Here is a 26,344-nt window from a genome sequence, read left to right as displayed (position 1 = left end):
AAAGTGCAGAGTGATTTATAGACTGGAGTAAAGTCAGAAGGGTGATATCAGTCATGTCTGGAGTAGACAGACCAACTGTCTCCAGAACTGTTACTCTAAATCAGTGTTTTTCAACCACTGTTCCGTGGCACACTAGTGTGCCGCGAGATGTTGCCTGGTGTGCCGTGGGAAAAATTGAAAAATTCAAGAGAATTACTTTATATATAGTCAATATAGGCACAGAGTTAAATTTTTTAACATTTTCTAATGGTGGTGTGCCTCATGATTTTTTTCATGAAACAAGTGTGCCTTTGCCCAGAAAAGGTTGAAAAACACTGCTCTAAATAATAACAAAAAGCCTTGTCCACAAAGGAACGGCATTCTTTTGTATTGAATTTAATTGTGGCAGAGAGGTTGGTAATCACAATTAATAAACATTTGTCACTGGGTGATGAATGTAGAGGGAACATTGGGAATATCCTGATATTATTACAATTAACCCGTTCTCTAAAATTGAAGGAAGGGTTTATTAAGAAACATGCTTTGTCTTCAGAATTGGTTTCCTTTTCTTTTGCTTTTGGGAACTGTAGATACGGCGATACTCATTGTGTTGGTTCTTTACTCTGTTTTTGATAAACAATTGTATTATTACAACTGCATAATGGCCTTATCATTGAGCAACTTTGTCACTGTCTGGCTTTTAAAAAATGAGAAGCAAATACAGATATTTAATGATCTGTGAATATCATCACACAGCATCTAATTGAGAGACTTTGCTGCCACAAGATTTGGTGAGGGCCACTCAGATGGCTTTTTTAAGGCTAAACAAAGTGATGGAGCACAATAAGGCTATCAGTGGCTATTGGCCATGATGACGATGTACTACATCCAGTACTGAAGGCAGAGAGACCTCTGAATATAAATTGCAGAGGATTATAAGTGGGAAGAACGTTGCTACTGCAAGGTCCCACATTTTGGCACTGGTTTGGAGTGAATCAGACAACGTTGGCTTTGGGGGTGATAGCTATGACCCCAGGTGTAAGTAGCAATTGCCGTATTTTTCCCTGTGTAACATGGCCCCTGCCGGAAGAAATATCAACAACCTCAGATATGCTGATGACACAACCTTGATGGCAGAAAGTGAGGAGGAATTAAAGAACCTTTTAATGAGGGTGAAAGAGGAGAGCGCAAAATATGGTCTGAAGCTCAACATCAAAAAAACTAAGATCATGGCCACTGGTACCATCACCTCCTGGCAAATAGAAGGGGAAGAAATGGAGGCAGTGAGAGTTTAGTTTCTTGGGCTCCATGATCACTACAGATGGTGACAGCAGTCACGAAATTAAAAGACGCCTGCTTCTTGGGAGGAAAGCAATGACAAACCTAGACAGCATCTTAAAAAGCAGAGACATCACCTTGCCGACAAAGGTCCATATAGTTAAAGCTATGATTTTCCCAGTAGTAATGCACGGAAGTGAGAGCTGGACCATCAAGAAGACTGATCGCCGAAGAATTGATGCTTTTGAATTATGGTGCTGGAGGAGACTCTTGAGAGTCCCATGGACTGCAAAAAGATCAAACTAATCCATCCTTAAAGAAATCAGCCCTGAGGGCTCACTGGAAGGACAGATCCTGAAGCTGAGGCTCCAGTACTTTGGCCACCTCATGAGAAGAGAAGACTCCCTGGAAAAGACCCTGGTGTTGGGAAAGATGGAGGGCACAAGGAGAAGGGGACGACAGAGGATGAGATGGTTGGACAGTGTTCTCGAAGCGACTGGCATGAGTTTGGCCAAACTGCGAGAGGCAGTGAAGGATAGGCGTGCCTGGCGTGCTCTGGTCCATGGGGTCACGAAGAGTCGGACACGACTGAATGACTGAACAACAACAACAATGTAATATGAGAGTCGTCATAGCGATCTATAGTTAAAAGTCGAAGTTGGCAAACGTGTCCTCTTTTTCGCTCTTCAAAATATGGCAACCCTAGCACCTCTCCCTCCCTCCCTCTCAAATTGTCCCATGCTCTCCATAAACCCTTTGGGTCTCTCTCTGTTCAATAAATAAGCACCTGCCTGTGCATTGATAACAGTTTCCAGAGAGGCGGCAGCCGTTGCTACAAAAACAAGAGAGGAGTCTTGAGGCACTTTAAAAGGCCAGCAGTTTATAACAGATTTTGGCTATAATCCACTTCTTCAAAGGCCCGGTACTTTCCAAAAAGAACTCCTGAGATAGTTGCATTCCATCAGGGATGCATTGAGGCTCTGGACTTCAAGCCCTTTTACTGAGACCAGGAATGGAGGATCTGTGGGGCACTCCCCTAGCTCATCAGCCCCAGCCAGCATGGCCAGTGGTCAGGAATGATGGAAGTCAGAGCCCAACAACATCTGGAGGGATCCCACAGCTTCCCTAGTTGTCTTGGACTGGCTGGATGCAGAGAAATGGTGGAAGGAACCAGCTGGGGAACCCCCAAGGGAAGAAGGCTCAGAGCACGGGGAGTGGTGGTGGGACAACAATGAGGGAGAAGACCCAGAAGAGGCGGTGTTGAAAGCTGAAGAGGCAGCAGGGCTTAGTGAACTGGGAGCGTCTGTGGCAGAGAGAAGTTCAGAATCAGGGCCAAAAGCCAAAGCAGGCGAGCGGGAGCAGGGAGACCCACAGGCAGAGGTGAGTCCAGCTGGCGAAGTGTCACAGGTGTCCCCCTCTCCTGCTGCAAGAAGCTCCTCCCCCCTCCAGTCTCTCGGAACCAGAAAAGGCATGAAAAGAGCAGAGGAGAGGTTGGCTTCACACAGGTGCAGTCTTTGATTGCTTGGGGAAAGCCCTGGAGAGGAGGGGATCTAGATGGCTGTGCAGAGGCGCCGAGGCAGGGACTTTCTATCTCAACAACTGATTCACGGAGTAAGCTGTGCTTGTTAGGTTAGACACACAGCCAAGTCTGTGAAGATCACGTTTTTGCTAATAAAGAGTTAGCCCCAAGTTTCAATGGTGCAATTTACTGCCAGCTCGCACTGTGACACCACCGCTGCTTCAGAGAGGAATGTAATTATTTCACTAACTTTTGCATTTAGTAAGACACCCCTGCTGCATTTGGGGGCCCTCCAATACCTGTGCTGGTGAGGGCCTTTGGTGTCTTCCCCAAAACCCTATCCCATGGGTAGACAAACTAAGGCCCAGGGGCCGAATCCAACTCAATCGCCTTCTAAATCTGGCCCGCAGACGGTCCGGGAATCAGCCTGTTTTTACATGAGTAGAATGTAACATTTTACAGGATTCATCTCATCCTGTTTGCACGGTTGCCTTCGGGCAACAGATACAGAACAATTAAATCAAGAACGAATAGACTAAGAAACAGTTTTTATCCAAGAGCTATAACTATTTTAAATGCTGTAACCAAATGATATGATCTTTGGGGAGTCGTGATGGATGGTATGTATGTGTATGTGTGGTTGTAAATGTATAAATGTGTATATGTGGCTGTAAATGTGGGGTGGCATTCAATTTCGTTGTACTACGTACAATGACAATAAAGTATTTATCTATCTATATATGCGTCCTTTTATTTAAAATGCATCTCTGGGTTATTTGTGGGGCACAGGAATTCATCCATTTCCCCACGGCCACCCAAAAATATAGTCCGGGCCCCCACAAGGTCTGAGGGACAGTGGACAGGCCCCCTGCTGAAAAAGTTTGCCTGATGGCACCATAGCACTTCATTTCCCTCTGATCTCATACCATTTACTTTCCCCGCCCCCGTTCTGTACCCAGGAAATACCTGCACACATCTGACTGTAGTAGAATGAACAACAAAAACAACAGTAAATTCATTTAATCTTTAAGATATCACGAAATCCTGCACATTTGTAATGTTTTCCAAAGTAATGGCACCCTTGCAGTTTGTTGCTGAGGCCTCAACACGTTCAGGAGCCCAAGCTGAGCATCTTTCTCTGTTTTGCATTCTCCTCAAAACCTTGGATCGTGAAAAAGGGTTGCCTCGACATTTTTGCCGCAACCTTCTGGCTGCCTAGATTGGAGGCTGCATTGCAATGGAGCCCAATGAAATATGCATGCCGTGTGCTTATTCCAAAGACCTAATAAAAATACTTCTGCTTTATTACATTAAAGACAGGCTGTCAGAGCAGTTCACAATATTGCAGCAGAATGAGAAAGAAAGGGGTGGGAAAAGGGGGATGCGGTAAACGAACTGCATTGCTTCTTAGTTTTATGACGCCACAATCGGCCACTGTTGAGAATGTGATGCTAAAAATAAAGGCCATTGAGCCTGAAAGCAACCAACTTTCAATCTGCAGAAATGGCAGTGCCTGCGTCGCTTGTTTGGCCCATATTTCAGTGCATTTAGCAGCAAATCGTGTGGCTTCGCAATATATTAGGTTAACAAAACTAGAATAAGGAAGTTCCAACTGGCCTGGGAGCCTTATATGCACACACACAAAAGAGAACCTGAGAGAGAGCCCCGAACTTCCAGATCTAATAAACTGTGTGGGTGAGACTCTCTGAGAGCTTGGACATACAAGGCATGGAGCACTTCATACTTCCTTCTACACAGCAAGGAAGTATTTAAATAATCCCCCTTAATTCAGGGGCTAAACTGAAAGTGCTTACCTGGGGCCGGTCCTACCATTAGGCAGAGTGACGTATGCTGAGAGGCAGGGCTGGCTCAAGACATTTTGAGGTGAACCACAAAATTGGGAATCAAAGGCCATCACAGAGGTTAAGGGCTTGTGCTGACTCAAGCTGGCCAGGTGCAGACCCTAGGAGACCCCCAGAAGGCAGCCCTCACCTAGGGAAGGGGTGGAGACCTGCAGCCAGTGTGGTATAGTGGTTAAGAGTGGTAGACTCGTAATCTGGTGAACCGGGTTCGCGTCTCCGCTCCTCCACATGCAGCTGCTGGGTGACCTTGGGCTAGTCACACTTCTCTGAAGTCTCTCAGCCCCACTCACCTCACAGAGTGTTTGTTGTGGGGGAGGAAGGGAAAGGAGAATGTTAGTCGTTTTGAGACTCCTTAGGGTAGTGATAAAGCGGGATATCAAATCCAAACTCTTCTTTGAAGTGCCAGATGTCCATAGTGAACCAGAAGTCCTGTCCCAGGAAGGATACATTGAGCCCACATATCTCTGGCCCAAGGAACTTGTGCTGCCCCTTCTACAGTAACTGCAAGAATCAAAACCAGTCTGTCTCACCCAACCCCATCTCCACAGAAATGAATGACCACTAAAGCAGGAAAGGAGAGGGGAAAGTGGATTCTGACCGACTTGGGACAGAAAGAGGCACGTAACTCACAATAGTTCATGCGCATTCGCTCATTAATTCAACAAATTCACTGTTGCCAAGGCACCAGCAGTGGGCTGGGTTGGGATATGGAGTGGAATGTTTGCTTTGCATATTTGCTGCCACGATTGTTCATTGATTTGTTGCACGTTAATCGTTCCTAAGCTTACAATATAAAGAAATGCTGTTGCATCTGTTGGACTCTGGAGAGGAGTCACCAGCCTGATGCCACTGCCTTGACTGGCATTTGCAGGGCTCTCTTTGCACAGCCCACTCCAGTGCAGGTGAGATAGAAGGCAGAGAAGGAAGTGGCATTTGTCAAAGTAGGTGCTGAGGATGACACAGGAAACCCTTTTGCAAGAGGGCAGTTGATCCCAAAGATGGGCACCATGGCAGGGACCTTTAGGCTCCTGAGCTCTCAGAACGGTTTCCCTCCACTGCATCCCTCCAGTGGCTTGGCTGAGAGCAGCTGGCATTGGGCCTCTCCCTTTTCTGAACTGTCTTGAGCAGTGGCCATGAGACCTGGGTTTTACTGGGTTTCCTCTTTCTTCCCTGTCACTTTCCCCTTTTGTGTTGCATTTCTTACATAAAAAAATTCCTTCCAGTAGCACCTTAGAGACCAACTACTGGTAAGTTTGTTATTGGTATGAGCTTTCGTGTGCATGCACACTTCTTCACACGAAAGCTCATACCAATAACAAACTTAGTTGGTCTCTAAGGTGCTACTGGAAGGAATTTTTTTATTTTGCTTTGACTACGGCAGACCAACACGGCTACCTACCTGTAACCATTTCATACACAGTAAGCCATTGTTTTAAGTGTATTTATCTAACTCTTTGCCCCACCCCACAAAAAAGCTCTGGAATGGCTCAATAAGCAAGACAGTCCCTGCCCTCAGACTTACAGTTTAAGGAGACATGACCCAAAAAGGAAATGGATTAGGTGGGAGAAGGAGATAGGCAAATTCATGTATAAATTCTTAGTTGCAGTTTCTTCTGATGACCAGCTGAAGTGGATTAAGTTCAGAAAGAGGGAAAGCCAAAACCTGTTGGTCTCCCAGCCATGCTGATGAAGTGGCCTGGCATCCTTTCATTTCCCTTCTCTGGTGCAGCCTGAGGTAACAGCTGTTGTCTGGGGATGGATGATGGAGGCAGGAAGCTGGCTTCTCACCAGAGCTGGTAGGGGGTTGCCTCGAGTTCTTTGGAAGGAAACTGGCATACGTATAGAATTATGGTGTGTGAGACAACACCATCCATTGCCTAAGAGTGTCCATTGAGAAAGGTCCACAGATCCATGACAGAGCAGCTGCTTTGCAAGCAGAAGGCCCCAGGTTCAATCCCTGATGGGCCGTTTCCAGAGAAGGCTAAGAAAGACTCCCTAGAGAACCACTGCCAGTCATAGAGAGTCCTGACCCTAGAGGAACCAGTCGCCTGGCCTGGGATAATAAGGCCGTGTCCAATGTTCCTCTTGTGGAAGAGGCTGGATGTGCTTTTCTACAAGTAAACTCCAAGTTTACTTTCACCTCTTCAGGGGATAGGTATGGGCCAATGGACACATCACTAAACTGGAGTGAGTCTTTCCCAGCCACACCCTGCCCGGCTTCCTCTCAGATAAATCACAGCCCATTTCTGTGGGCTGCTTTTTGCACCTCTGCAGCCCCATTCCCACTCCACCAACCACCGAGGCCCAGCCCAGAGTCCATTCCATTCTTCCACGACAATGACCTGGGATCATTTGTTTTAAAACCTTTCTAGTGCTTTACTCTGTTTTTCTCCAAAGCAGTTTATTTTAGAAAAAGAAAAGAAAACCCAGAAAGCCAATAAAAACTATTAAAACAATTATTAAAATTAAAAGAATGGTTCTGAAACCTCTCGTCTGGCCGGATTGGCTCTGCAGAAGCCCCTGTGTGATACCAGGCTGGCAGCTCAGTTGGTCCTTGTGCACAAAGCTCAACTATGAGATGCAGGCCCAGGTACTGACACTTTAATCATTTTTCTATGCCAGGAATATTCCAATATTTTCTTGCAGGCTGGCAGTGGGGAGAGAAGCAGCATCTTTCTGGCTCCACCCCTTCCCCATTTCAAAAGACACATTCCTAGTGGCACACTGCTCTTTTCTTTAAGTCTGCAATGCAGAGATTATGCTGAATTGAGGTCTTTTCCATCGGTTTTTTTTGTTAAGTTGGCATTTGCACAAGATTACCTTGCTGTGACATCACAGTGCAGAGGGAGAAAGCAGGAATGTGGAGGCAGGAAAACAAAGTCTCGTGATGACTACCAGCATCTTCTGTAGAAATCAGAGAGGGAACTCCAAAACTAGCAGCTGAATTGGCCATGGCCCAGTCATTCTGAAAGTCACCTGTGGGAACCTTTCAGAAGTTGCTGGACTCCAATTGAAGGGGACAGTTCAAATAGCTAAATATCCCATATTGATTATAAATGCCTTAATTGCTTTTCTAACCTGTTTAAAATATAATTTTTCTGTATTGCTGAATATTAAGAGAGACAGTCTCTTAGAGGCAGAGACCTTGGAAAAGGAATGTGCCTAATGTTGCTTCTTCAACTATTTCTGGGAAATCAGCCAAAACTAGCCAGCAGCTTCAAGGTTTAGATAACGGTGCACGATCTGGAATTAAAACAATGGCCTGTTAATACAGAAATAGCACCTTGGCTGTTACCATAGAAACACCATCACGAGAGAGGGGGACGGAAAGCCCCTTTTAAGGAATGTGCCGTTAATATTAATTGTGGCTAGCCTTTAATGGGCTTAAGAGCTGGTCTTGTTGATTGATCATACTGGAGGCATCAGGCTTGTTGGAGTTGTGTATCCTTACATGTATTGGTATGTATTGATTTATATTTGTGTATTGTTCCTATGGGTCTTTGGGAGAGGGGCAGCTCTGAGTTGTGTGAGCAAGGGGGGGCTCTCAGCCTTGGACGGGATGCACGCGCTTTCTGAGCAGACGGGAGGAATGCAGCTGGAGTTGGCTCCTGCCAACTGTATTAATATTAATTCAGTCCATTAAGATGTAAGGTATTTCCTAGTTAGTAGACTCATCCCCCTGCATGGGTATTATTGATTTATGCTTTTGTATTTCCTATCTAATGCAATAAGTATTATTGCGGTTAACTGAAGTTATGCTTTCTTGCTGATTAGACACACACATGCCTTATGAATAGGTTCAACCTTCAGCATACAATAGGGGACTGTTGTTGCTTATGTTGCTATATTTCTGGGAAGCCTGCCAAGTATATTCAAAGCTCGCCAGGTACACATTCCCAGACTGGGGAGGCTAGGGAGGTTACCTCCTAGGGAACATGTGAACCTTGAGCCAATTTTCGGTTTCTATTTTCGGTTTCTGTATTGTCTTTATAAGGAGTACGCACCAGTCTCTCAGTGCTCAGTCCAACTTTTGGATTGTGCCTTTTGCTTTGCATATGCAACTCAAAATAAATCCTGTTGAACCCTGCATGGTTTTTGCCTCTTCGTGTTCCTGAATCCACCGCTCAAGAGCTCAAGAGCCCATTATGGTCTTACATTTTGGCGTCCCTGGGTGGGCCAGGGCTCTTTGAGTGTTGGATGCTGACATGAAGGCAGGTCTGTGCCTTTTCTGGTCTGGCTTGTGGTCGCTGTAAACACTTGAAAGTTTCTGTGCATGCCAGGCTACCTTTGACTGGGAAACTGAAAGCCGTTTCTGTGGCCACTGCCTTGAGCCGCGAAGGAACAGACCAAGGAACAGGAGAAGGAGCGCGCTGAAGGGCCCCGCGGGAAGGGTAAGTAAGGAATCCCGGGGGGGATGGGGAAGAAGTGATCATTCTTCTGGGAGGTGGTATAGGTTTGTACCGAGTGACCCGATCAGTCCATGAGAACTGAAAGCCACTCCTAGGGTAAGGGTGGACGTCTTGGACACCCAGAAGGGAACTAGGAGTCTGAGCGTCCGAAGGGAACCAGAGATAGGTTGGGAAGTGGTGTTGAGGCGCCTGTGTGGGTTGTAAGAGTGTGGGGGGACCGTAGGGAAACCCAAAACGGAGGGTGTGGCTATGCTAGACAGAGACGGGACTGGAACAGTATGAGATTCCTGTGTGCAGGAGACTGCCCAGGCCACGACCCCGGGTGCGAGTGTGTGTGTGCAGCACGTTGAAGGCGCGGAAATGGGGGGAGGTTCTTCAACCCCACTGACCCCGCTCCAGTGCATTTTGAACAACTGGAAGTTAGCTAACAAAGGCAATGCCTATGGTATCAAGCTAGACAAGGAAAAGATGAGAAGTCTTTGTGAAGTGGATTGGCCAACACTAGACACCGGATGGCCATCTGAAGGATCCTTTGATCCTGTGAAAGTGAACCCACTGTGGGCAGCAGTAATCCAAACACGTTTGGATCAGATTCCATATGTAAATATTGGAAAGGGTGTATAGACCAGAACCCGAAGGAACAATGCAAAAAGAAGATAATGCCATGCTCTGGAGAGAAAGCACAGTTGCAAGTAGCAAGTGATCTCGACAGAACAGACTTAGACATTGTTCAGACAACCCCTTATGTTCCCAGTGCTCCATTCCAACCCCACCGAGTCAATCGCCGCGAGGCCAGGCTCCGAGGGCAGTAGAGGAACAAGGAGGAGAGAGAGAGGCAACAGACCCCAAGGCAGTTCTTCAAACGCCTAAGAGAAGTGTGTATCCCACCCATGAGTTAAACCAACAACCAGAGGATTTGCCATGTACCCCTGGCATCCATGCCAGAACCCCAGAGAACACTGCAGTAAATTACCAAAGGGCTAGGCTGATCATGAAGAGGTGGCAGGCTGCTGCAGGTGGGTCTGATGGGCTTTTGAGGCTGGCTCAGATAAAAATTAAAGAATCTGAGGAGTATTTAAGAGCCTTCCTGAGCACAAGCGAGCTGGTGCTAAATTATGAGGAACAGCGGAGACTAAAAGAAATGGAAAGAGTGAAGGGAATAACGTCTAATTTAATGCCGCTCCGCCAGGCATGGGATGCGCCTGGGCCTGCCCCACGGGAAGGGGAACCCCTGCCCAGAACTAGTACTTTCCAACATATCCCACTTTCTACCACTGACCTGAATACTACCCCTACTTGGGAAGATTGCCAGCAGACATTGCAAACAAGCGAAGAAGTGCAGAGAGTACGTACTGAGGCTCGTCGCCTTCTGGCAGACGACAAAGTAGACGAGGGAGAAAGATTGCTTCAATATCCCCTCACAGATCCCAACTGGGATTACAATGAGGCAGATGCCAGGCAGAAGCTCAAATCTTATAGGAGCACTTTGATCCAAGGGCTCATTAGGGATGCGCGAAAGCCCACCAATATGGCAAAAGTTTCTGAAATTATCCAGAAGCCTGATGAAAGTCCTGCCATGTTCCTGGAAAGACTGAAGGAGGCATTTCGAATCTGGGCACCCCTAAACCCAGAGGAGGGGAATAATGAGATATTATTAAAAACTACCTTCATAGCCCAATCAACCCCAGATATCCGCAAGAAAATACTGAAGAAGGGTGGTTTAGAAGGCCATTCATTGGAGTGGATGGTAGCGACTGCTCAGTGTGTATATGATAATAGGGATGAGGAAAGGGAAGAGAAACAGGAGAAGTACAGACAGAAGAGGATGTTGGCACGGGCTATAGGGGAGAAGCAACAAGGAGAAGAGGAAATGAGGAAGGGAAGAGGACGTGCAACTGAGGGAAGAGGACGTGCAACTGAAGGAAGAGGCAGAGAGCGCGGAAACTGGTTTAGGGAGAAACCAGTGTGCGTTGTGCAGCCGAGAAGGCCATTGGATTGGAAAAGGGATGGCCCGAACAGGAGAACAGGCGAAGGCTGGAACCAAGGGGAACCAGAGGAAGAAGAGGAACCAGTGAAAGTCGCTACTCCTATCATACAGACCGATGGAATAGCGGACAAGGAGGTCCAGTACTCATGGGGCTGGCAAAGTTTTGAGAACCAGCAATAGGGAGGACCAGGTTCACTTTAGGGTTCCCCTGAACTCATGGCCCAGATGTAAATAGGGAACCAAGTGGTCAATTTTATGGAGAATTCAGTAGTTCCAATGGCAACTACAGCTATCAGCATGCAGTCAATCAAAGTTACAGGGGCAACAGGGACCAGTCAAGTACAGCTTTCTACAACCCATGGAATGCGTGATTGGGGGCAAACGCTGACCCATCAATTCCTATATATGTCAGAGTGTCCCATCCCTTTGTTGGGTCGAGATCTCCTACAAAGCTGCAAGCCTAAATTTCATTCTCCGATAAAAGCAGCTTTGTTCAGAATGGGAGGAGATTAGCGAGAGATGCAACAGTTGAAGCAGGTCCTTTGGATCCAGGAACGTCAGCTCAGACAGCTGAATTAGTGGCCTCACCCAAGTACTATGGTTGGCCAATGTACGAACTGTAAACATCTATACAGACTTTGAGTATGCTTTCCTCATACTAACGAGGATGAAGCTATATGGAAAGAATGTTGGTGGCTGGAATCAGATGGGCGCAATGTGAAACGCCGAAACCAGCTAGCAGAACTGTTGGAAGCCGTCTGGACCCTTGAGATGATAGCCGTGAGGCACTACAAAGGGCACCAGAGAGGAAAGGAACCTGTGACCCAAGGGAATAGGGTGGCCGATGGGGCAGCAAAGAGAAGCTGAGCCTCCCTGGGCCGAAGTTTTTGTGTTTGAGGCACCTATCCAAAGCAAGATAACTGCAGTTCCAGTGCAGAATGCAGCAACTGAAGTCAGTGACCTAGGTATGGCCGAACATGCCGCACTTGGCTTACTACCAGTAAGCACAGAGAATGTTGTAGTTGAAATCAGAAACCAGTATTTCCAAAGGCAAAGGCAAGGGAAAGGCAAAGGCAAAGGCAAAGGCAAAGCCAAAGCCAAAGCCAAAGCCAAAGCCAAAGCCAAAGCCAAAGGCAATGGCAAAGGCAAAGGCGAAGGCAAGGCAAGGCAAAGGCAAAGGCAAAGGCAAAGGCAAAGGCAATGGCAAAGACAAAGGCAAAGGCAAAGGCAAAGGCAAAGGCAAAGGCAAAGGCAAAGGCAAAGCCAAAGCCAAAGCCAAAGCCAAAGGAAAGGCAAAGGCAAAGGCAAAAGCAGAGGTTCTTGCAAAGACGTTGAGGCAGAGGACTCCACAAAGCAAAGAAGATGGCATCCTCTATAGAAACAGCAGAAGGTGATATTATTCTTAAGGAAAGGAACACAGAAGCCCCCATAGAGAAGGCAGCCCTCAAGGCTGGTGTGAAGGTCTTTGCAGAGAAGGAGGGCGCATAGTGGAAGTGAAATTTCCTCCTGAGAAGGTGCATAAGGAGATCTTTTCAGAACAGTCAGAAGAATTATGGAAGCGGAAGCCGCAGCCACCGTACAGCCAGGACTAAAGGAGATCCTGCAGAATGTGGAGAATGAGGTCGGTTTCAACTCTGAGGTAGAAGATACTTCAGACTCCCTGGCGACATGTGTTGAGGTAAATTCTGATAAAGCCTCTGTAATTGGTGACAGGACTGAAGCTCCTGAGCAGAGGGAAATGCAAGATGTTTATGCAGTTGTTATTGAGGGGCCTTCAACGAATAAAATAGAAGATGACCCTGCCCTAAAACATCAATAGAGCAAGCTGTAACTGCGAGATCTATGGAGAGGGGAGTAGCTGAAGTCTCAGCACCTGATCAAAAGGTAGTGAATGTCATCCAAATGGATGTAGCAGATGCCAGCCATACCTTGAGATGGGCAGGCACGGAAGAAAGTTGAAGTTGATGTTCCAGAAAGTAATGAACCGAAGGATGTCACGCTTGTAACTGCAACTGAAGGATCTTTGCAGAATGACAAGGAAGATGTGCTTACTTTGGGATCAAAACGCACTAAGGCCGAGTTAACAGAGGATGACACTGTGAAAAGTGAGTCAACTGTGGATCCCCCGAGAAGAAGAAGGAAAAAAAGAAGAAGAAGAAGAAGAAGAAGAAGAAGAAGAAAAAGGTTGGAAGCATAGAGCTAGCAACTGAAGCGAAATTCACAGGAATGGTAGCAACTGCAGCAGTAAAGACCAAAGGTGGAGGCACCCTCACCTCGGACTCTGGTGCTTTATCAGAGGAAGGAAAGAGTTCTGTCACAGAAGGCAGTGAAGCAGGTGCTAGTAGCAGAAACAGAAAAAATCAACAGGAAAATGTACTTTGTGCAGCTCCAGTGCAGCAAGAAGTAACCACAGAAGCAACTACAGCTAGAGAAGAAACTTCAGGAGTTGAAAAAGCAGCTGAAGTACCCTGTGCTGAAGAGACAACGGAAATGGTTTCAGCTGTTTCGAGAAATGTTATAGATATTGAGCATGATGTGCAATCACTGTCTCAGATTTTTGTCTTTGAACAGGTGGACCCAGGCTAGAACGCCTTGTGTGCTGGTGGAACCGTTGCCGCTATCGAACCAGGAGCCGAGTGTGGGTCAACATACTGCCCCATTCTGCGAGGCCTGGCGAGGGCAGCGTACTGTTCTCCTGTCTATTCCAACGACGGTGAAAGTTACCGGTACCATCCCGTGGGTCCACCGTCCGCGTATGAAGGAAGTTGAAGCAGATTGGACAGTGATTCCTGATTATTTCTCGATGTCCGCGAGACGACAGCCCTGCTGGTGCCACACCCGGGAAGCTGGCACCTCTACGCACGGCAGAAGAAGCTGGGAAACATCAGCAGCTGAACGGTATCAGGACAGTTGGACAGCAGGACAGTGCTACCATTGGTTTGTCCAACCAGTCAAGGCAGGGCCTATAGGGCCACTGGGGAACAGGAGTGGGTCCATAGACCGTTCCTCCTAATCCGGAAGGTGGGCATCACACACGAGGTGTATTGCCTTACAGGAATCGCTATAGCCACAGGGGCCAAGCGATATACCAGGACCATCTGAGTCAGGAATTAGAAAGGAGGTGTGTACGGTGCAAGTCAGTTTTCTCTCGTCAATAAATGGAAGGGTCATTCCCTCAGGTGGAGGTTCCAGGAACCCAGGGTCAGGAAGAAACAGTAGTTAAGCTGCTTGGAATACTTCCAACAGCAGGAAATCTTCCTGTGGTACGTGTGGCCTATACGTTGATCCCCAAAGGTGGAGAGCAGAGAAATGATGCCCCACGAGAACACCACGCAAAGAGAGAATACACTGAGTTTTCTAGGTGTTAGCATCATGTTAACTATACTTTACATGGTGGTGGTATTTCTTTTCCTATTGAGGCACCTACAGGAGCGTAGGTTGTGGGGAGGAACCCAAAGGAAAATTGCTCGGTACGCATGTCAGGCCCCATAGATGCAAAGGGTGGAAATGCCTTTGATACCCATCCCATTGAACCTGACTGCCTTTAAATACGAACATGCATACCATTGCGGAAAGTTAATGATGTTACTACCCCTATAAATGGAGAGAAGGTGCTACATGATAGTGGCTCACAGTTGGTCTCCTGGCAATGTCCATTATACCTATGGCCGAGGACCATATCTGTTTGTTATTTTGTTATCAATTTACATGGCCCCTTGTTTAGCCCAATGTGTCCAAAAGTGTATTTCTGATTCTGTGCAAAGGATAACTGATCCCTATAAAATGACCCTGTATCGCAGTTTGGCTCAGGAGGATTCGTCAGACGAACTCGTACTTGGAAAGTCCGAGTTGTCTGAAGAGAAAAGGAGGGAATGAAGGGGACAGTTCAAATAGCTAAATATCCCATATTGATTATAAATGCCTTAATTGCTTTTCTAACCTGTTTAAAATATAATTTTTCTGTATTGCTGAATATTAAGAGAGACAGTCTCTTAGAGGCAGAGACCTTGGAAAAGGAATGTGCCTAATGTTGCTTCTTCAACTATTTCTGGGAAATCAGCCAAAACTAGCCAGCAGCTTCAAGGTTTAGATAACGGTGCACGAGCTGGAATTAAAACAATGGCCTGTTAATACAGAAATAGCACCTTGGCTGTTACCATAGAAACACCATCACGAGAGAGGGGACGGAAAGCCCCTTTTAAGGAATGTGCCGTTAATAAATTGTGGCTAGCCTTTAATGGGCTTAAGAGCTGGTCTTGTTGATTGATCATACTGGAGGCATCAGGCTTGTTGGAGTTGTGTATCCTTACATGTATTGGTATGTATTGATTTATATTTGTGTATTGTTCCTATGGGTCTTTGGGAGAGGGGCAGCTCTGAGTTGTGTGAGCAAGGGGGGGCTCTCAGCCTTGGACGGGATGCACGCGCTTTCTGAGCAGACGGGAGGAATGCAGCTGGAGTTGGCTCCTGCCAACTGTATTAATATTATATTCAGTCCATTAAGATGTAAGGTATTTCCTAGTTAGTAGACTCATCCCCCTGCATGGGTATTATTGATTTATGCTTTTGTATTTCCTATCTAATGCAATAAGTATTATTGCCGGTTAACTGAAGTTATGCTTTCTTGCTGATTAGACACACACATGCCTTATGAATAGGTTCAACCTTCAGCATACAATAGGGGACTGTTGTTGCTTATGTTGCTATATTTCTGGGAAGCCTGCCAAGTATATTCAAAGCTCGCCAGGTACACATTCCCAGACTGGGGAGGCTAGGGAGGTTACCCTCCTAGGGAACATGTGAACCTTGAGCCAATTTTCGGTTTCTATTTTCGGTTTCTGTATTGTCTTTATAAGGAGTACGCACCAGTCTCTCAGTGCTCAGTCCAACTTTTGGATTGTGCCTTTTGCTTTGCATATGCAACTCAAAATAAATCCTGTTGAACCCTGCATGGTTTTTGCCTCTTCGTGTTCCTGAATCCACCGCTCAAGAGCTCAAGAGCCCATTATGGTCTTACACAATCAGCCCCAGCCTGCACGGCCAGCAGTAAAGGAAGGTGGGAGCTGGAGTCCATTCATGTCAGCCCACCCCTCAACTTCCCCAGCCCTGCTTCACAGGTTCCTTCTTCAGAGTCTCCTGTGCTCAGCCCCAAAAGAAAAGAGTAGAGGAAAGTCCCAGGATGGTGAAAGGCCTACTCTTCACCTGTGCTCTGATGGACACATGGAACTCTTGTGTGAGGAGGAGTCTCCTTCCTCTGAAATGTGAGCTTTGCACAAATGGAGCTGAGAGAGGGAAAGGGAACTTTTGTAGGTGTGGGGCTGGTTCTCTGTGGGTATGGAGAGCCTGCACCAGCAAGAGGTTGCTGGGTGAAAGTGGTTTTCCTTGAATAAGTTATTTGTTGTTGTTCAGTCGTTCAGTCGTGTCCGACTCTTCGTGACCCCATGGACCAGAGCACGCCAGGCACGCCTATCCTTCACTGCCTCTCGCAGTTTGGCCAAACTCATGTTAGTAGCTTTGAGCACACTGTCCAACCATCTCATCCTCTGTCGTTCCCTTCTCTTTGTGCCCTCCATATTTCCCAACATCAGGGTCTTTTCTAGGGAGTCTTCTCTTCTCATGAGGTGGCCAAAGTACTGGAGCCTCAACTTCAGGATCTGTCCTTCTAGTGAGCACTCAGGGCTGATTTCTTTGAGAATGGATAGGTTTGATCTTCTTGCAGTCCATGGGACTCTCAAGAGTCTCCTCCAGCACCATAATTCAAAAGCATCAATTCTACGGTGATCAGCCTTCTTTATGGTCCAGCTCTCACTTCCGTACATTACTACTGGGAAAACCATAGCTTTAACTATACGGACCTTTGTTGGCAAGGTGATGTCCTTGCTTTTTAAGATGCTATCTAGGTTTGTCATTGCTTTTCTCCCCAGAAGCAGGCGTCTTCTAATTTCGTGACTGCTGTCACCATCTGCAGTGGTCATGGAACCCAAGAAAGTGAAATCTCTCACTGCCTCCATTTCTTCCCCTTCTATTTGCCAGGAGGTGATGGGACCAGTGGCCATGATCTTAGTTTTTTGATGTTGAGCTTCAGACCATATTTTGCGCTCCTCTTTCACCCTCATTAAAAGGTTCTTTAATTCTTCCTCACTTTCTGCCATCAAGGTAGTATCATCAGCATATCTGAGGTTGTTGATATTTTTCCGGCAATCTTAATTCCGGTTTGGGATTCATCCAGTCCAGCCTTTCGCATGATGAATTCTGCATATAAGTTAAATAAGCAGGGAGACAATATACAGCCTTGTCGTACTCCTTTCCCAATTTTGAACCAATCAATTGTTCCATATCCAGTTCTAACTGTAGCTTCTTGTCCCACATAGAGATTTCTCAGGAGATAAATGAGGTGATCCGGCACTCCCATTTCTTTAAGAACTTGCCATAGTTTGTGTCGACACAGTCAAATGCTTTTGCATAGTCAATGAATAAGTTATACTTAACATTAATAAGTGTAATCCTAGCTAAGAATTTCTTCTTTAATTAAAGTGATGAAAAGAATGGCTTTGTTCTGACATTTACGGCTCACAGCTTGCCTTTTTGCTTAATGTGATTAGTTAGTGTTGCGGTGCTAGGTGGCAGATAAAGTCTTGTTAAAGTTATATCAGGATGCAAGTCACATTAATGCTGTAGAAATTAACAGGGATGAACAGAGGAAGTAAGCAGTTCAGGAAAACCAGATCAAGCTCCAGCAAATGAATAGACATTTGAATCTGGTTCTGAGACTAGAGATCGATGGCACTATGGATTTGGGTTTCCAATCTTCAGTTCACCGCATTTTTGCATCAGCTTCCAATTTATTTTTTTTAAGTCAGCATTTTTGGGTACATTTATGCTAATAGACACATTTTGTATGCAATTTTGCCTACCATAAATATTTCTACAAACAAATTCCCCAAAGGCAATGCCTTTTTATGTTCCCAAATACATGTACACTTCTATGCATGCTTCCCTTTAAGATACACATTCTTTGGTTGGATAATTGCACGGCAAATTTTGCAGTGTAGCTGCCACTTGGCAGAGCATCATTTGGTTGTTTTGGGAAGTGTGGCAGGGGGTGGGGGTTCACATTAAAATGCACACAAAGCCAAATTTCTCCCCCATATTTGAATTGTGGCAAAATTGCCAAATGGAAAGAAAATGGTTAGTGTCACCAGAGGTTCTGTTTCTTGTCCTTCGCAGATGATGCAGCAACATGCTTAGAAGGCACTCATAATGTACTTGCATGGCCAGTGAAGGCAACTAAAGGGGGTCTCATCATCTGTCACTGCCCCAAGGTTTTGGTTTTTTAAACTTTATGATCCACTGAATGAGAGATCCAGCATAAGCAACAAAATTCTCTCTTGGTGAGCTTCACTGCACCAGCCTTTTTTCCTGGCCACCAGGAGTCCTTTCGCAGTGTCAGCCAGTTTCCCCATTCTCTTTGTCACCTTGTTGAGGAAAAGTGCCTTTAAAGAACACAGGAGCCCTATTAGAATGAAGTTGGCAACCAAAATGCTTTCTAGAACGTTGGGACAAGACCTGTTAAGCAGGCAACCATCTCCTTCTTTGAGTCTCCTTCTTTAGAGTCTCCGTCTTTGGAGGTCTTTAAGCAGAGGCTTGACAGCCATCTGTCAGGAATGCTTTGATGGTGTTTCCTGCTTGGCAGGGGGTTGGACTGGATGGCCCTTGTGGTCTCTTCCAACTCTATGATTCTATGATTCCTTTAAAAAATAACAACTTGATAGGATTGCAGGATCTCCTTCCACCCTGTTCTATAGACCCTGAGGACTTTCATGGACCCACCTGACCCACCAAACAGATGGGTGACTACAAGATCACCTGACCCCATTAACACCCACCTGATTGTACAGTCGGCAGAACCGGCACTGTTACAGGTGCCACATAAAACCCATTCCACATTTGTAGGAACTCCCATCTTTTAGTGTGACTGCACTTTGGAACTCCCTGCCTATTGATATCAGGTACCTTCACTGTACCATTTTCAGCGTCTGCTAAAAATATTTTGTTTAGACAAGCCTACCCAGATATTTAGAAAATTTATGAAAGTTTTAATCTGTTTTTAGTTTACTGTATTTTAACTTTTGAAAGTCTTTTTATAATAGTTTTTATTGGTTTTTCCAAATATTTTCCATCATAACATCAATTTTGTAAATAGAATAAACAAACATTTGGCTATATAAGCCTGGAACTTCCCTCATCCGTGACTAATGATTTTCCAGCTTAATCTCTAGCATGCATTTTGTTCTTATTAATATTACTATTAAATCATAATCTTAAATAAACAATTTGTAAATTACATTTAGTAATAAATGATAATTTAAGCCCACAAACTTCTTGTAACCCTGTTAGTGATGTCAGTTGTTTACAGTTGTCTTTCAGGTACAACATAAATTTATTCCAGTCTTTCAAGAAACTCTGGTCCTGCTGGTTCCAAATTTTCCCAGTCAATTTTGCCAATTCAGCATAGTCCATTAATTTCATCTGCCACTCTTCTTTCGATGGTATCTCTTCCTGTCCATCGTTGGGCTAATAATATTCTCACTGCAGTTATAGCATATAAAAATAATGTCTTATCCTGCCTGTGTAGTTCTCTACCTACAATTCCTAATAGGAAGGCTTCTGGGTTTTTTTTTTACAAATGTATATTTCAACATTCTTTTGAGCTCATATATCATTTCCCAGAATGCCTTTACTTCCTTACATTCCCACCACATATGATAAAAGTACCATCTTTTCCTTTACATTTCCAACACTGATTATTTGTTTATACATTTTTGCTAATTCCACTGGTGTTATATGCCATCTATACATCATTTTCATTAGATTCTCTTTAAGTAAACTGCATGCTGTAAAGTTTATTCCATCCTTCCATAATTTCCCCAATCTTCTAACTGAATATATGACCAATATATTTTGCCCAATGTATCATACTTTTTGAAAGTCTTACATTGTTTTTTTCCTTTTCCTTTTTATTGTTTTATCTTTTTTGTAAACCACTTTGAGTTTTATTTTTTATTTTTGTTTACAATCAAGTGGTGTATAAACTTTATGGGAGGGAAAACTCATAGATTTCTGGAAACATCTCTTTGCAGGGCCACAACTGCAGCCAATCCGAAGGACCGGTCATTCCCGCTCCGAAACAAAGTTCCTGCTCTACTCAAATACCATTGAAGAAGGCTGCCTGATCGAATTAACCAGTTCGATACTCTTGAAAAATGCCGTTTCAATGCCTCTCTTCCTTGGTGATGATAGTCCACGGATGGTCGGTAATGACTTCACAGCCCTTTTTCTTTCTTATCCAGGGATGTTGCTCAGCTGAACTTTGATATCTAGATAATTCTGGCCTCATACAGGATCCCCCCCCCATTTCTTTTGTTTTCCAAAGGTTGTTCCATTGGCCTGATATGTGTAGAGGTGGTAGAGTCCTGACACAATGTATGGGCTGTACCATCTAGAGGCAGCAGGTGGGCATTGCCATTTTTCAAACTCCCTACCAGAAAAGACAAGCATAGCAGGGAGAAAGGTTCCTTCCTCACTCTGGTGTGCCAATTTCTACATGGGAGAGAGGTTGGTTTGAGGGTGGGAGGTAGGGGCAATAACAAGGGGCATTCAAACCTACCCTGCACTGACACAGCCCCTTCTCCATTTCAGGATTTTACCACCTCCCAGTGGTGGATCGTGTCTTCCCAGCGCCTGGGGCTGGCATACCTGGGGCGCCCGAGAGAAGCGGGGGCATGGAGGGCAATGTGAGGAGGGTGCAGCTGGGCAGACATGCGCCCAGAGGTGTAGGAAGCCTCTTGGGTGCCCGGAGTGGCGTTGCTGCGCAGAGCCCGCCCCTGGGGGCGGGGCATCCTGACGCATGCATCAGGACAGACTGTCCATCCCGCTGGCGCTGCTGGTCCAGCAGTGACCCGCCGAGCAAGCGCCGGCTCGTGGGGCTTCCCTGTCCGGGGCAGCCCCATAGCGGCGCCGGTGGGCAGACCCTGGACGGGCTGCGGGGCAGAGCGGCTTTGCTCCACGGCTTGCTCAGGGCCCACCGGCAGGGCGGGGCTTGCTCAAGTGTCACCCCCCCTCCCCTGAAACCTGGGGCGGACCGCCCCCCCCTCGCGACACCCGTGCATGCGCCCTTCCACTCAGTCTGATTGCATGCCTGTTGCATCCTCCTGATTCCCTGCCAGCCCCACGTTGCTTTGCAAGGCTGGAATGTGGGATCAGACTCACAAACCAGCATGGGGCTGGAAAGGGCAGTGTGGGGAGCAAAATGCACCCTGGAAAAAAGTTTGCCTGGGGCACTGGGCCCCTCACCCTGCCCACGCTACTCCTCTGCCACCTCCTTTAGCTCAACCTCAAATTCTTTCTGTGCCAAAGATGCCCAATGCAAGTGTTTTGAATGACTCCAGACCATTTGCAGACACAGGTATATTTAGTCTGGAGAGCGGAAGGCTGAGAGGAGATGTACCGGTAATAGTCATCTTGAAATATCTGAAGGGCTGACACATGGAAGATGGAGCAAGCTTGTTTTCTGCTGCTCCAAGGGGGCAGGACCCGAACCATTGGATTCTAATTACATGAAAGGAGATTCTGACTAAACATTGGGGGAAACTCATTAGCGCTCACCCAAAGTTTGTGCTCCTTTGGAAAATTGAAGACGCAGCGGAGACTGTCATCGTTTAAGAAATATTATTTATTCACATATTTACACCTTCAGTCTGCTTGGAGGAATTCCAGAACTTACAGCATGGCCATTTCAAGAGGGACTTGGTTCCCCACAGTAGTGCAGCACTGGAGTGCAAGGCATCTCTCCCAGCCAGCCCTTCGGCCAACCTGCCCAAGATGGATCTCTCCCTTTGTTCTCTCCCTTCTTCCCAGCACACCTTGCTAATGACTGTCATTTCCTGTCACTTCACAACCAGTTAACCTAGCAACCCTCTTTCTGCCCATCTTGGATGGGCCATCAGCACCTTTTGGTCGTGTTAACACCTCTATCCCAGGTGAGGCCCTGGCTTGGAAAGGTAGCTTAGCCTGTATTTTTCCACTGGCCTGCAGTCTTCCTTTCAATACTCCAAATAATCGAAATCCTACCATTTATTAATTTCCTAGGGTTGGGGGGGTCCCAGGCTGCCCCCTCAAACCTGTATTATATTCACCTCACCCCAAAAGGATGAGGAGAATCTATTTAGTCATGGTCTTAACCATTTTGTTGTTGTTCAGGTCGTTCAGTCGTGTCCGACTCTTTCGTGACCCCATGGACCAGAGCACCCAGCACGCCTATCCTTCACTGCCTCCCGCAGTTTGGCCAAACTCATGTTGGTAGCTTCGAGAACACTGTCCAACCATCTCATCCTCTGTCGTCCCCTTCTCCTTGTGCCCTCCATCTTTCCCAACACCAGGGTCTTTTCCAGGAGTCTTCTCTTCTTATGAGGTGGCCAAAGTACTGGAGCCTCAACTTCTAGTGAGCACTCAGGGCCGATTTCCTTGAGAATGGATAGGTTTGATCTTCTTGCAGTCCATGGACTCTCAAGAGTCTCCTCCAGCACCATATTCAAAGCATCAATTCTTCGGCGATCAGCCTTCTTGATGTCCAGCTCTCACTTCCGTACATTACTACTGGGAAATACACCTTACAAAAACCATACACCTTATAAAAACAACAACAACATGCTATTACTTTCAGTTGGCCTCACATGCAGAACTATACTCCTTCTTTCCACTGAAATAAGGGTATGTGAGAGTAAATATAAGCATGTCACCATACAGATGTCAAAAATATAAAACTTCTGTCCTGGGAATTGTTCATGCTACAGCAGATGGGCAAAACTGGAGCCCCAAATCGAGGATGTGACAGGCTGTCTTTGGCCATTAGGAAGCAAAGGCACACCATTGGGGTTTGCAAGGAGTTGGTGGCCTGGCTGTCAGCTGGCCCTGAGCAATTCTCCAGGCCTGCCCTTGCTTGGGCTTATCAAGGAGGGGGTCTCTCCCAAGTCCTCCCTCCAAGCTATCTAATCAATCACATGCAGGCACCAAACGAGTTATTGGCTCTTCTCTGGCACCAGCTACAGAACATCAACCAGCAAGTCTAATACATGGCGTGTTCTCTCTCTCCCCCGGCAGGTTAACTCAGAGATTTATAGGGGCTGGGGAATTCTGGCAACCAGCCAGCCCCATCACACGCTCCCACTTTGGGGACTAATTGTTACCACCTGCCTGAGGGGCTCCACCCAGTGGTACTTGCTCACAGGCTCACTACTTCATGACAGGGCACCATGAATTTTACAGACTTGGTTTTCTTCCATAACTGCAGGTGGATGGAAGGCTAGAAGGCTGGATTTGGAAGCTGGCCGAAGCCCTGAAATCCCAGCTGACACAAACAAACGTGATCATCACTGATTGGCTGGCCCTTGCGCATGCGCACTACCCCATTGCAGTGCAGAACACCCGAGATGTTGGCCAAGAAATCGCTCGATTCCTGGAATGGCTGGAGGTAAGCATACTCAGAGAGAGGAGACAGTATGAAGTGTGTGTTTAATGCCGCTTCCATACCACCACAGCTCCTCCAACTTACAGTTTGTAAATGTGTCTTGTGCCGGCTACTTATAGCTATGGGCTGGTGTAGAGGTGGGGGGCCACTTTCCCAGCACCAACCCTGCTGGGAAACAGATCCTCTGCCTTGCTGCTGCTACTGCCTTTGTTGGTCTGGTCTACACAGGAGGTGGTAGCGTTCTGATGTGATGGTATATACCAGGCTTCCTCAACCTCGGCCCTCCAGATGTTTTGAGACTACAATTCCTATCATCCCTGAACACTGGTCCTGCTAGCTAGGGATCATGGGAGTTGTAGGCCAAAAACATCTGGAGGGCTGAGGTTGAGGAAGCCTGGTATAGACTCTACCACTTTGAGGCAGCAGATGGGCAATGCCATTTTTCAAACTCTGCTTGAGAAAAAAATGAGCATGACATGGAGATGGAGGAGGAGGAGGAGGAGGAGGAGGAGTTTGGATTTGATATCCCGCCTTTCATTCCCCTTAAGGAGTCTCAGAGCAGCTAACATTCTCCTTTCCCTCCCCCCCCACAACAAACACTGTGAGGTGAGTGAGGCTGAGAGACTTTAGAGAAGTGTGACTAGCCCAAGGTCACCCAGCAGCTGCATGTGGAGGAGCAGGGAAGCGAACCCGGTTCACCAGATTACGAGTCTACTGCTTTTAACCACTACACCATGCTGGCTCCTACTTCAATCCTCACTCGGCTGTGCTAATTTTCTACATGCAGTGAGCTGTACCATCAGGGTAGGGTTAGAGGAAGGCTCTCTTCTCAGGGCTCATCCGCACTCCTGCTTGTCCCACCTACTTCCCCTGGCAAAACCCCCTATTTACCACAGAATTGGAGCAAATGTCAACCAGGTTTTCTACAGATTGGCATTTGCTCTGACTCCATGGTAAAAAGCGGGCTTCCCTAGCAAAAGCAGTGGGGCAAATGGAAAATTGTTTGTATCCAGGTTTTCTAAGCACAGGACAAGCAGAAGTATGGATGAGGCCTCAAAGGTTGCACTAGGGTTTTCCTACTAATCACCAGCTGCAACCACACAGTCTTCTGAAGATAAGGCAAAGAGAGCATTAGCCTAGAAGGGGGAGTGATTCTCTCCATTGTGGCGGCAGAATTTAAACAAGGAAGTAAAGTGTATTCAGTGTTGATTAGGGAGAGTGGAGTCCCCCGGGCCAATTTTGACCCCACAGGCTTGTATTCATATCAGCTCTCTATAGCTGTAAAGTCAGAATGAGGAGTCTTACATTTCGGACAAGGATGCAGCACTTCCAATGCTCCAGTGCCTCAGGGGAAGGTAGAGCGTTGCTTGAAGCAAAAGGGTGAAATGAACAAGAATGACAATTTTTGCGTCTGCAAAGCAATCCCTTTTATTTATCATTTGTTTGTTTTTCATTAGTTTCATAAAATTTATATGCCACTTGATTGTAAACAAAACAAACTGGGTACAGTGGTGCCCCGCAAGACGAAATTAATTCGTTCTGCGAGTGCTGTCGTATAGCGAAAATTTCGTCTTGCGAAGCACCAACGGGGGAAGAGCAGTTTGACGGGGGGGGGGGGGGAATCGGCAATTTTTTCGTCTTGCGAGGCAAGCCCATAGGAAAATTCGTCTTGCGAGGCAGCCTTCCGCTAGCGAATGCCTTTCGTCTAGCGAGTTTTTCGTCTAGCGAGGCATTCGTCTAGCGGGGTACCACTGTATAAAGAAATGCGTTTTTAAACACAGTTTTTTCTGCCACGGTAATAAGGAACACAGTTCCTACGTTATTTGAAAAGGAAATCAAACAACCTCCTGTGATTTCTGCCCTACAGCGTGGGATTAAGCCAGCAGCAGGTGATGCACTGCTAACATGTGGAATTAACTGACACACGATGACCACTAGCTTATAGATCTGTTGTAGAAATTTAAGGGAAATTATCCGGGTAAAGGGTCCGATTCCGGGTGGAATCCTGAACCCCGGCAGGACGTTGCTTGAAACCCCTGCCAGCGCAGAAATAACAGAGACCAGACCAGAGTTCTAACAAAAAGCAAGGCAGCTAGTTAAGCCTGATCAGTTTATTTTAAAGTATAGAACTGTTGGCAACAGGGTTCTTACTCACACGACAGACGATGGAGAATAACCCTGAATAAAAGAGCTGGCAAACATTTATACAGTTTTGACACAGTACAGAACAAAGGAGAAAATAGCATTATCTGGATGCGGCCGGTGAGGGGATCGCAGAGGGTGAATAGGTGTCAGAAGGGAGGGGGTCTTTTAAGAAGGACAAGTTATATTCCTGGTCCACCAGGAGCTATAAGGCATGAGAGCTAAATCAAGACACTACCTACAGAGACTGCCTGCCTCTGAATATCAGCTGTTTGAGAGCAAGAGCTGTGTGTGTGTGTGTGTGTGTGACTTCAAACTCCATTTGTGGGTTTCCCAGGCATTTCTGGCCACAGTGGGTCATGGAATGCTAGACTACGTGGCCCAGCAGACTGATCAAGCAGGGCTTTTCTTGAGTGCAGCCTTTCTATAAACCTCAAAGTTCAAATTAATTCTGAATGTGGTCCAAAAAAAACGTAGGAACAGCTTCCTAGACCAGAGTGGGTGCATGATAAGGTAAACTGAGGGAGTTGGGGCAACGTTCAGCCTGCAAGGGAGCCAGATGGATTTGGCCCACGAGGTACAATCCAGTTTGACATGCTGACTAGAGCAGGCTTGCCCAACTTGAAGCTCTCCACATGGCGT

General features: G+C 46.4%; 1 protein-coding gene across 1 annotated transcript in view; it reads left to right on the top strand.

Moving 5' to 3' along the window:
* The window catches only part of LIPC (lipase C, hepatic type), a 60,029-nt gene that overhangs the window by 15,977 nt on the left and 17,708 nt on the right, over positions 1–26,344 (top strand). The window contains 4 exon segments of the mRNA XM_033167598.1: positions 20,151–20,270; positions 20,273–20,320; positions 20,323–20,348; positions 23,384–23,563. Of these exon segments, the coding sequence (XP_033023489.1) occupies positions 20,151–20,270; positions 20,273–20,320; positions 20,323–20,348; positions 23,384–23,563 (374 nt within the window).

Source organism: Lacerta agilis, chromosome 13 (genome assembly GCF_009819535.1).
Source record: "Lacerta agilis isolate rLacAgi1 chromosome 13, rLacAgi1.pri, whole genome shotgun sequence".
Lineage (NCBI taxonomy): Eukaryota > Metazoa > Chordata > Lepidosauria > Squamata > Lacertidae > Lacerta > Lacerta agilis.
This window is presented reverse-complemented; position numbering and strand designations above follow the sequence as displayed.